Source organism: Cyanistes caeruleus, chromosome 26, assembly GCF_971803275.1.
Source record: "Cyanistes caeruleus chromosome 26, bCyaCae1.hap1.1, whole genome shotgun sequence".
Lineage (NCBI taxonomy): Eukaryota > Metazoa > Chordata > Aves > Passeriformes > Paridae > Cyanistes > Cyanistes caeruleus.
The window spans coordinates 2,675,492-2,687,938 of NC_141726.1; the positions used below are offsets into that span (position 1 = coordinate 2,675,492).

At 53.1% G+C, this 12,447-nt stretch overlaps 1 protein-coding gene across 1 annotated transcript in view; it reads left to right on the plus strand.

Annotated features, from left to right (window-relative positions):
- Positions 1 to 8,109: 8,109 nt before the first annotated feature.
- GRIK3 (glutamate ionotropic receptor kainate type subunit 3) overlaps positions 8,110 to 12,447 on the plus strand; it is a 113,123-nt gene continuing 108,785 nt past the window's right edge. Inside the window, exon 1 of the mRNA XM_086863209.1 lies at positions 8,110 to 8,431. Coding sequence (XP_086719335.1) covers positions 8,317 to 8,431 — 115 coding nt within the window. The 5' untranslated portion in view covers positions 8,110 to 8,316. The remainder of the gene's footprint in view (positions 8,432 to 12,447) is intronic.

The window sequence follows — 12,447 nt, forward strand, 5'->3', positions numbered from 1 at the left end:
AAAGCCAACACAAAGTGCTTCTCTGTGTACAAATACTTTAAATATTGGATGCTTACTGGACACAAATCTGACTTTTCCTTTACATTTGAAAAATACCAAACGCCTCTCATGGAAAAATTATGGAAATAAACTAGGAAGAGAGGCTCGTTATTTTTCCAAAGGATTTTCACGCCAAGTTTCAATATGCAAGTCACACTCCCACCACGGAAGGCTGTGCACAGATACAATCTAGTGAAGATTTTGTGTACACTGTGTAAAATAAAGCCACATCAGCTTCATTTTGCTTGCGCTGAGAGCCGCTTAAATGTATTATTCTTCTACCTCATCACCAAACAGAAACAACACATAGGAACAGCAGCAAAAAATTAAGGGATTTAGCTTCCAATTTAGAGCCATGAGAAGAAAATGTCCTGTATGAGGCCTCCAGAGCCTCTGCTGGGGGATCTTTGAGCCCTGCATCTGCTGCACTGCCATAAGGAACCGTCTGGAAATGGTTTCCAAAAAAAGCCACCCTCAGCTTGGCCTGAGGCACATCATCTTCCAGCCTCTCCTCCGTGGGGATGTCAGCAGCTGCCCAGGGTGCTCAGTGGCAGTGCTGGAGGGAAAGGTGTCTCCCTTCAGCAGCAGCCATCCCTGGCAGCATGTCAATCCCCAGAATCACTGCTGTGACTTGGGAGAAGCAGGAAAAGCAGAGTGCAGCACATTTTTACAAACTGGTTTGTTTTCCATCGCTTGAAATTAATTTTCTCTGTTTTCGTACCACCATTAAAATGCCAAATAAACATCAGATTAAAAAAAAAATTTAAACCAGCATTATTTTTATTCCTGTGAATTGTAATACACATGGGAAGCCTCCCACACTCCCCTTTCAATCTACAAATCCCCATGTGCTGCACAATCTCCTTCCCATGGGAAAGGACGTGAACATGTTCATTGCTTGCTAAGCTGAAAAACACCAAAATTAACCTGGTGCCCAGACGCTGGCAACTGGGAATAAAAGAGATTTAACTGATACAATGGTCTGATTTAGGAGTCTCACAGCAGCTAAAAACAAGGCCACTGGAAATCCACGCTCCAGAGGCTCCTCACATCCCATGATCTGAACCAGGGAAGCACTAGTGGTGCTGCCTGATGGAGAGGTTCTTCCTCTGTGCAGGCATGCTGTCAGACTGGCCCCATGCTTTCACTGGACACAGTCTGGCCATGAACAAGCCTTGAAAAAGCAAGCAGGGATGTATTTGAGGGTGGTTTTCTGCACTGCCCCCAGGTCTGCCGGCACCGGGCTTGTTCCAGCAGAGAGCAGGGCACAGCCAGGACCAGGCACCTGTGAACTGCTCTGCCCTTACCCAGGCAGGACAGCAGGCAAAGTGGGCTTTGCAAACCTTACAGAGACTGGGGTTTGGAGCTGAGACTGTGGGAGATGCTTGGGGGTGGTTGCAGGTACCGACACCGAGCAGGAGCCAGATGAACACAAGGACAATCCCAGTCCCCTGTGTCACCTCAGGGCAGGACACGGCTCCCTGTCCTGCTCTCCCACACCCCCACCCAAAGATGGGATCCCTCCTTAGCTCAGGGTCAGGTCATTTTCCTCCAGCAAACACATAATTTTTGCCTCCACACGTTTAACACTCCTCAGGCTTGCACAGCATCCCCTGTGGCCAGCACCCACTGCCACAGGAGAAATGCTCTCTGCAGACCCCCACTCCCTTCTCCAGGTAGGGATCCCCCTTGTCCCTGCACATCAGGCTGGATTTTGTTCCCAGTAGGTACACCCAGATCCACCCCCAGCTTCTCACCCAACACTTAAACTTCCTTTGAATGTGCTGGAACAACCAAGAAATTTGCTGTGAATAGGACACATGCCAGAATTCACAGGGACTGGGCAAAACAACTGGCTGCAGCTGGCCAAATTAATTCCCAGCATAATTCCACTGAAGTGGAATTTATCAGGCATTTGAAATAACATGATCTTTTCTTGCCCTTTGCATGTGCAGAAGGGAAAAAAAAAAAAAAAAAAAAAAAGGTATTAACAGCTCACTCCCAATCTTTGCATGGGTAATTAGCCATGTGGGGAGCAAAGAGCCCTGTGCACTCCCAGGCTGGCAGGTGCCCAACCTTCTGCTCTGCCAGTTGGTACCTTTGTTGACGAGAAAAAGGAGCTGCCCTGGCTGGATCCCTACAATGGACCACAGGCTGAGGCTGACAGGTCACAAACACGTCACGTGAGAGCTGAGCAGAGCCCCATGGAGTGTACCAAGTTTCTTTGTAAACTGGTTCCATGCAAAGATAATAGCGAGCAGAGGCTAATTCTGCAGTCTCTAATTTTCTTGTCTGACTAAGCAGGCATAATTTACACCCATCAGTTGCAAATGGCTTCTCCCACCAATCCTAAAGATAGAGGACTTTTTTTTTTTTTAAAGGGGGAAAAAAAAAGAAAAATTATTTCCTACCTCTGCAGAAAGAGGATGAAAAACACATGTAAAGGCTGTCTGACACAAATATGTATTTTCACCCAGCTAGTTCAAAGAGATCATCTTGCAGCCCAGAAAAAGTAGACCTTGATGGAACAACTGGCCAAAACAGTTTTTTCTGTCAGACGTGAACACAGGGGGTGATAAAGACAATAATTTTAACTGGTCTTACTTAGTCATTTGCTCCCTGTTGCCCTTTTCAGCCTGTATGACACACTGCAATTGTACAAATTCAGCTGCTGCTGCACAAGGCTGACAATCAGCTGGGATGTACATGGCTCCATTCCACAACCCCAGGGGATCTGTCACCTCTCAGGTGCCAGGACAAGCTCCATCCCTGCTCACAGCCACCACATCACATCCAAAAAGGCCGGGCAGGTCTCTGCATCCTGCCATGTTCACCTTCCTGGTGTGACTCTGTCCATTGGGAAGTGTCTGCTCCGGACTCCTGGAGCACCAGCCCATTTCCAGGTCCAGACCAGGATCCCTTTGAAGGAAGGACCTGACCAAAGGGGCCCTGCCAGGGGTGCCCAGGGCTCCACAGGGTCTATGCAAGAGCCGGCAGGGATGGAGCTGCCCTAATGCCAGAGCCAGGGTGGCTGAACCATCTCCACAAAGTCCCACCACCCTGCACCACCCAACGGCCCCACGTCCCCACTGTGCCCTGCCAGGTGGGAGCAGCAGGGGCTGACATCCCTGGTGGCAAGTGTGTGACACTCTGTGAGCCTGCAGGGCACCCCCGGGCGGCACAAACCGCTGCCTAACTGATTAAAAATAATAACAAGATTCACACCCTTCGTCTCATTCAGAGAGGCTCCACGAGCCTCAGCAGCTCCAGGCAGGGAGGTCTGGTAAACCTCTCTGGCCGCCGTTTGAAGGGTCGTGTACCCCCAGCACAGCCCCTGTCTCACCCCCACGGCTGCTCAGGCTGAAAAAAAAATTTGTGCTGCAAATCCCACGGTGGGGAGGAAGAGCCAATTCGCATCTCCTGCCTGTTTCAAAGCCCCGTCCCTGGACCCTCCAGGTCCCAGCTCCCGCTGCTGCGGGCGGGGTGATGCCAGCTGCTCCCGGGAGCAGCACCAGCCCTTTTGATGTGCTCCGATCCGAGCTGCCCGCAGCCAGCCCGGGCAGCGCAGCGCTCGCTCCCGGTCCCTTCCCTCCATCCCTCCATCCCTCCATCCCTCCATCCCTCCTCCTGCGAGCCATCGCCGCTCCCGCTGTGACAGGAGCTCGCGTTCTCCCATCCTGACTCGCACAATAATATATTCAGCAGAACTGGATCCATTTCAAACCAGCTATTATACCACAGTATGTTCCAACACAAATATATGCGGTGTAGCGCAGCAACAATTCTTCGGCGAGAATCTCCCAGATTGCAGAAACCTCGCATTTCCCTGCCCCGGACAGAGCAGCCACGCTGTGACAGCGGGAATTCATTAGAGAATAAACATGGTCAAAATCTAAGTGGGAAACCTCCCCAGTTTGAAATCAATGAGGGGAAATTTCTCCTCTTCCCCTCGCCCCACAGCAAGCAAAATGTAACACGAATTGCAGTGGGTTTGGGGGGGAAATGCGGATAGTGGGGTTTGCTTTTGCAAGAGCTGCTGGAGCGCGGCGGCAGCGTCACCTCATCCCGCCTGTTGTTCCGAATTAGTGGGAGTTGATGGGAATTAATGGGAGTTGATGGGAATTAATGGGAATTAATGCTTCTCCCGGGAAAAGGCATCGAGCAGACCCCCAACTCCTCGGGCAAAGCCGGCTTCTCCCTGCAGCGCTGCCGTGCCCAGCCCTCGATGCCATCGCAGCTCCCAGATGATGACAGCCAAAGGAACGCTCCTTACAGCAGCTAAACCTGCCATTAAACCCGGGAAATCTGCTGGGGCAGAGCTGCAGGAGCCAGAATTAAGCCGAGTATTGGAGTGCGGAACGAGACCGGGGAGGACGAAAAGGAGGGATCCTTCATAATGGCTCTGTGAATCGCAGGCTTCAATTCAATTTAGCAAGCCATCAATCAAGTTGTGGGTGTCAGCGAAGGGCCGGAGCCGGGACGGTTTCAGTAGAGGGCACTCAAGTCCCAGAAATCTGCATTTCCCAGGTATATTCCCTCTGATGTTTTAGGAGCCGACTTCGGCACATGAATCTCCGTAATGTGAGCACTGAGCCTCATAACTCAGATTGATTGTGGTTCTATTAGACCTGATGTATATAAATCTAAACAAAACACATGTGGATGGAGCTAATTCGAACGAACCAGTTTAGATACCATTACAGAAATAAAGAGAAGTCTCTTTTCATTAGTATTGAAAAATGCTATAGCTATAGAAATGCATATGTCTCTTTCTGCCAGGTTCATAGTTCTGCTGCTGCTCTAAAACATTGGTCTGATTTGAAAATGTCCTTCTTCAATCAGCATTTTCCTCTAGATATTAATAATCTCAACATTATTTTCCATTTTTGCAAGTGATTCCCTTTCATATTCAAAAATAAGAAGCCTTACATCAGTGACATGAGAACACCCATAAACCTACAGTTTTATTTGTAGGTGAGAGGACCGAAATATTTATGCTTATAAAACCCCCATAAGATGTACACAATTTCAAATCTGACCTGTGTAATACCTGGAGCTCTAAATACCACACATATTCATGGCAGCACAAAAAATAACATCCAAATATCTTCACAACAAACCCAAAAGAAGAAATCGACTTCTCCTCACTGGTACACTATGTTCACAAGTTATAAATACACCAGAGTTTGCATTAATTGATACACTCTTAAATGATGAATTACCACATTAAAGCTATTTTCACAGCACTTATGAACTGGGCAAATATCTTGTATTTTTAGCATCACTGTAGCAAGTTGTCCAAAGCCAAAGCCCTTCTGCTACCTTTGATCATCCTTCAAGGCACAGCCAAAGGATCCTGAGGAAAGTCCTGACTCAGCCTGGTATAAATCCCACTCCCAAGGCCCAGCACCCCACTAGGCAGCACTCACCTGTGCAGCAGCACTGAGCCAGAGCTCTGGGCCCAGCAGGAGCTCTATCAGCCTTCCAGGTACTTCTTTCTCTTGTGCAGCCATCCTGTGCATGCTGTAGTTATCCCTCATGACCTGAGTCCTGCTGCACCGGGCAGCTGAAGGTCACTGCTCACAGGTCTGGCCCCATGCAGCCCCTCCATGGGCATCAGGTAAAACTGAGTCTTTGTAGGGGGCAAAAAAACCCAAGAGGCTATGGTGCAGCACCTAAGAGAAGTTTTCAATTTCAATTTGTAATCCTGCCACAGAGCAGCCCCGGGATCCCCAGGGCGCAGCCCAGAGAGAAGAGCATTGCCAAGCCAAATGTGAGAGGTGCACTGGGGACAGTGTGGGAATGTGGGAGTACAAAGGAAGGGAGACACAGCCGTGGTGGGCAGTTCTGCTGAACACCCTCAGCTTACTTTGGGAAGTAGAAGCCATACAAAGCTGGAGTGCTTCTCTGCCTGTGCCCAAGCTCAACTGCTGTGGTAATTTCTGGTACGGGACTTGTCCTGTCCTTCCTTTCTGACCTACATGTATGGGATGAGGATTATCCATGACCTCCATACACCTATCTGCCACCAATCAAATAATTTAATACAAAATAAACTATTTCTGCTGGCCCTGCAGTAGGATACAGTGGCTGAAGCTGAGGTTGGAGCCTAATCAGTGCCTGGTACTGACAGAAAGGCAGGAAGCAGCATCCCAAACTAACAGAATATTTCCTTCAAGCTACAGTTTAATTTCAACACTCTACAAAATCAGACCTCTTCTCCATGTGCTGGAGTCTGCAAAGAACAGCCACAGCCAAAACGGCCCTTTTTACCTGCTCCCTCCCCATAGCTTTGTGGGGCTTTTTATCTCCAGGAGCAAAGAATCCCCGGGTTGTGACATTTAATTTTATAACAAGTTCATAGAAACAGCTGTCCCTCGCTTAAGCAGTATGTAAAGAAATTTTCTTCCAAGCCCTTTTGCTAAATCTTATCCATTTTGGTGTCAGGAGAGATAAAAATATCCCTAACAGGATCCTCTCTTTTCTGTAACCATCTTTGGCACAGGCAGGAGCCGGAGCCTTGGCCCTGCCCAGTCAACACCAACAACCTCCTCCAGTGAGACCGAGCCTGTGCGCGGCTCCTGGGGGAGGCTGAGCCACCTCGGCCTCGATGCTGAGCTGGGAATGAGCCGCCCCTCCACCATGGCACAGTGCTGAGACCCCTGGGCACCTCCCCAGCGAGCCCCCAGGGCCCAGGGAGGCACAGCAACATCTCTGCGAGGGGCTGCTCCTGCCCCGGGCGTGTCGGTCTGCCAGAGAGCGTTCCAGCTTTCCCTTGATTCCGTGCTGATGTCGGCTGTCACATTCCCCAGCAGTGGGCACGCAGGGAATGCCCCTCGTGTCTCTTTGCAGCAGTCCCGCACTCGCTGCCTGCGACACCCAGCAACTTCTCTTTGAGTTGTACACATCAATAATGACTCGCAGCGTTCCTCCTCCAGCCCACAGCCCCGGCTGCTCCGGGATGGGTCTCTGGAGCAGGGTCCAGGACGGCGATCAGCATTTCTCCCAGCACGGAGCACGCCGAGCTTGCTGCTGGGGAAAGCGACGGGCAAGGAAAATTAAAAAAGATGAACCGATACAGAGTAATAGTATGTTTGAAGAAAATTAAATATCTGCTCTTCAGCTGTTCCAGGCTGGACTTAGCAGACAGCTGGCAAATGGGAACAATTGGAAATGACGGAATAGATCAAATTATATAAATGAGGGGGAAAAAGGGAATTCGCCCTAGCCTGGCCCAGCACGTTGACAAAGCAGCTCCCGGTCCGCGGCACGGGCAGCCCTTTGTCTCTGTCACGGAGGTCATTAAATTCCCGGCTGCGGAGCGTGGGCCTGGCGCGGTTCCGCCGATGCAGCGACCCCTGCCCCAAACCCCCCTGCCCCAAACCCCCCTGCCCCAAACTCTCCTGCCCCAAACCCTCCTGCCCCAAACCCTCCTGCCCCAAACCCTCCTGCCCCAAACCCTCCTGCCCCAAACCCCCCTGCCCCAAACCCCCCTGCCCCAAACCCCCCTGCCCCAAACCCTCCTGCCCCAAACCCTCCTGCCCCAAACCCTCCTGCCCCGCCTCTCCCGGAGCCCGCCGGTGGCGACACCGGGACCCCCGAGGTCATACAGAACCCCCGAGAGCTTGGGGGACGCCGGGCTCGCCGCGATCTGCAGGATAAGGGCCCGTCGGGGGCAGAGGGAACAGGAACATCCAGTGCTGTCGGGACCCCCGGGACCCCTGCGCCATCTCCCCCGCCCCGCGGTGCCCTCCGAGGGTCCCCTTGGCGTCCCGCCCCGCGGCCGCCGCCGGCGCTGCCCCGGCCCCGGGGGAGCGGGCGGGTGCCGGTGAGTGCCGGGCTGCTTGTCGGGGTGTCGGCGGTGTGTCAGCGTGTCGGGGTGTGTGTCGGGGGTGTGTGTCAGGGGGTGTGAGCGTGTCGGTGTGTGCACGCTCCACTCCGGGGCTTTGCGCGAGCAGCGCATCAGCGGTAGGAGGGGACAGAGCCGCTCCTGGGGCGCACCGGCAGCCCCGGCTCTGCAGGTGCCGCCCGACCGGCACCGGCACCGCACGGCTCGGCCCGGAGGGGAACGGCCCGGCTCGGCTCGGCTCGGCGCGGAAGGGAGCGGCAGAAGCTGTGGCTGCCGCGGGACGGGCCGGAGCGGCCGCTCTAAGATGTGCCATGAGCCGCCCGGCCCCGGCGCCGAGCGGCCGCTCCGCCTGAGTCCCGGGCAGCAGCCGCCCGAGTCCCCGCTGCCCCTGGGGCCCTAGGGCCGCGCCGGCCCGCGCCTCCCCAACGATGCCACATCTCTGGCCGGCGCTCCGCCGCGTCCTCTGGGAATATTGGGCAGCGCTCCTGGTCGGCGGCTTCTGGGGACAGAGCTCGCACGGGATGCCGCATGTCATCCGGATCGGTAAGGGCCGCCGGCGGCGGCAGAACTTCGGCGCCGGGGCGGAGAAGGCGCTGCCCGGGGCCGCGGCGGGGGATGCGGTACCGGGGCCGCGGGATGCGCTGTCCGATGGCGGGGCGGAGGTTCCCCCGGCGGAGAGTGCCCTGGCCGGGGTTGGGGACGCGCTCCTGCCGCCGGGGCGGTGAGGGGGCTGTGTCCCGGAACGGAGCGGGCAGCGCTCTCGGTGCGAGCAGCCGCCCCGGGCCAAGTGCGATGAGGGTGTCGAGCACCTTGCGAAGAGGAGAAGAGAATGCTGTCCCTCTGGAGAGTGGGGTGCTGATTCCCCGGGGAAGGGGAACGTTTGGCTCCCGGAGAGGACGAATGCTTTGCCTCTGGAGAGGGAGGTTGCTGAGCCCCCAAAGACGGGGGTTGCCGAGCACCCAGACAGGGGGGATGTTGATTCCCTGGAGAAGGAAGATTTTTGTTCACAGAGATGGGGGATGCAGAGTCCCCGGAGAGGAGGGATGCTGAGCTTGTGACGACGAGGGCTGCGGTACCCGGTGCGAGGAGGGCTGTGGAGTGCTGTGCAGAGGTGCTTTGACCCAGGGCTGGAGGTGCCCAGCACAAGGGACAGACAGCCCAGGGGGGCCCGCGGCACCGAGTCCCGCTGCCTGGAGGATGCCAGTGGGCTGGCTCTGCTGCAGCTGCTGCTGAGGACCAGGCGTGTTTCATTAAATAGCTGAGGTTCTGGGGAAAATTAATTTTTAATAATGTTACATAAAGTAATTGCACAGATAACATCCTGGGAATGAGTCTGCGATCTTTCTTTTTCTAATTAAACGAGATACTTGTTTTAATCATGTCATGTAAAAACGGCGCTGATTTCTGTTACATCCCATGCACTTTGCTATTGGTATATATTCCTAGGGATTTGCTGTCTGCCCACTAAAAATTACAAGGACGGGTTTACCTGCCTTTTAAAGGTTCAAATTTTTACTCAGAGAAACCAGTGAAAACTGAATAGATTTGTGAATAATTTTAGCTGGAAAAAAAAAAAATGGGTCTTACTTATGCCAGTGCAACTGCACAGCAGAAATATGAAAGCCAGAAAGAGAAAAATGCTGGTCTTGAGGGACAGGTGCTTTTTGAAGTGAGACATTGTCACCTCCAGCAGGGCTTGGAGTGGCTGCATGGCCCAGATCGTCTCACGGACAAGGGCTTGATTCCTGCAGGGTGAGCATCTGGTCTCCCCCAGACTTCCGTGAATGGGGAGCTCCACGCCTTTGTTATCCCGCGCACATTGTAGTGCCAGAAATATTGGTGGAAAAGGTTAATGGGTCTGCCTCCGGGGCCTGGGGCCCTGGCGGCTGCTGAACTTTCACCAGAGCCAAGCTGCTTAAGTATGCTCAGCCTTCTCCTGGAACAGCTGGAAATGTTTTGTGCCAGACAAACCCACTCCCAGGAAGGCTCCGCTGCTGCTGACAGGACGCGCTGGGCTCCGCCAGTCCCGCTGCAGGAGCTGGGAGGAGGCGTCCTGCTGGTGTGAGCCCCCCCGGTGCTGTGCCCACCGAGAGCACCGCAGTGCTGTGGCGGAGTTTGACCCCCGACGGGTCCCAGGGCTCGGATCCCCTTTGGGAGGATCAGCAGAGGGACTGATTCTTGGTGGCCAGAGCCGGCTGCTGCCAGGCTGCCGCTCCGAGGAGGCGGGCGAGGGGCAGCTGCAGCTGTGGCAGATGCTCGTGTGGGGCTGAACCCGCTGGGGATGGCGGGTGCTGAAACTCCAGGGAATACTCGCCTGGCTCATGGGGGTATTCAGGCTCAGGAGTATCCCTGGGGGCTCTGTGGAGATGTTTAGTCTCGACTCTCAGTGCCTCAGTTGTCCTGAAAACGGATTTTCTAGGCTCAAAGCAATTGCGCAAAAGGACAGGGGAGGTTTCAATGCAGAGACTGCTGCCGGCCCTCCACGAAAGCATTTGGGTCTGCTGCAGCTCTGCTCCCCTTCACCGGGCAGGCAGGGAGGCAGGGAGGCAGGGATGGAGGCAGGAAGGAAGTGATGGAGGCAGGGATGGATGCAGGGATGGAGGCAGGCGGGCAGGAAGGGAGTACAGCTGTGCCACTGCCTGCACTGCCGTGCCTTCCATAGGAACAATCCCTCTTTACCTGCTGAGAAATCCCACTGCAGTCAGCCCCTCATCAAGCCACCTTTTTGATCAGTAAAATAAGAAACTTAAAAGATCAGAAAAAGGCTTTAATCGGGGCTGCAGGGAGATCTATGTTTACTTTCTCTCTCAGCTAAAACTGGCATCATTTTGTGACCTCTTTTTCAGCCCACTGGAAAGCTGCAGCTTCTTGCCCTGCATTAATTTGTGCAAAGCTGCCCTGGCTTTCAAGTAATTATTTTAATTATTAGGTTATGCCAAGAAGCGGAGAACACTTAAGTAGCTATTGGTTTAGCACTGAAAATCAAACCAGAGAGAAAGCAGGTAACTTCTGAAAGCTCTCTTTTATCCATGTGAAGCTGACTCTTAAAATAAATACAGGGAGAGATACCTAAGAAAGGGAAGGAAAAGCCAAAAGCACCCTTTTTCTCGCCAGTAAAATGTAAATATTTAATTTACACATCTAAACATAATCTATACATGCACCCGTACAAAGAAAATCCGTGCCTTGTTACTGGATGGGTTTTTTGAAGCAGGAGTTTCTATCTGAAGCTTATTCAACAGCTGCTTGGTTATTACGCAATCTGTTAAATATTTGAAAATGCTGTATCAGAAAACACCATCCGGAGCTGCTCCAAGTGCTCAGTTGAGCTCTGAATGACTCCGGAGTGGAGGCAGAGAAGGGTGGCGGTGTGAGGAGCTGTCCCGTGTTTAGCCCCGTTGAGGGATGCTGAGCTGCTGGAGCCCTCACTGCGGTGAGCTGGAGATCCCACCTGGCACCCAGAGCTGCACGGGGCTCCTGCGGCTTTGCAGCACCGTGCCCCTTGTAGCTAAAAGGAGCCAGAGCTCGCTGGTCACGGTACCGTAGAGATCCCATTTGTCTAACCTTTCACTCGGATTAAAAAGCAGTTTGACGCACCAGGCAAGCGCTCGATGCCATTTTAGAACATGATGATGATGATGATGGCACCAGCGCTGACAAAGCCGGGCGGGATAAACGAAATGGGTGGCGCAGGTGAAGCAGGACTGGCGGCTCCAGCACACCCATTCCAGCTGCCTGCTTTGCTGAAGCATCATCAGAAATTCCTCGGAGCAATTATTTTGAGGATTGATGTGTTGGTGAGACACACGTGTGGGTCAGATGCCGTAAATTGTAAAGAACGGAGCCCCCAGCACCGGGCAGGCAGCGGGAGCTGCATCTGGGGGTTCCTGAGAGGGTTTGCACCCTGGTGCTGCTGAGAAGGTGACACCGTAACCACGCTGCCATCACTGTCCTTGGCCACCCTGCTCCTGCCAGGGGTGCCCTGGCCAGGGGGAAAGGCAGGGTCCCAGCCCACCCTGCCCTTGGGTCACCCCAACCCCAGCTGTGTGCTCATCCTGCCCCTCTGCAGGATGAGGAATGAGGTCATTTTCCCGTGGGCCAGGGAATGGGGTCATTTTCCTTAATACTTTTTAAAAGGTATTACCTCCACTTCTGGGTCCTCACTCTTCTTTTTTGCCAGATTTTTCACTAAGGTTCTATTCCTGCTGATATTTGTGGCAATAATCCCACCTCAAGCATGTCTGACAGTCCCAATCCTGTATCTCTGAAGTGGCTGTGAGCAGGAACAATCTCCAGCAAAGCTTTTAAACAAACAACCCCACATGAGGAATTTATCGGATTTTATTTCTTGTAGTGTCTTTCTAAGCTGTGTTTGCATAGAGAAGGGGTCAGGGCATTGATTGTTTGTATGATTTACAAGTTATACAGAAAATACAATCAAATTGGAGCCCGTGTGAGAAAAATATCATTGATTATTTTATACAAATACATAGAAAACAAGTTCTGTGGATAATTATCCTGCTCTGTGTGATTGGCTTTTCTGAGGCTTATTATGCCTG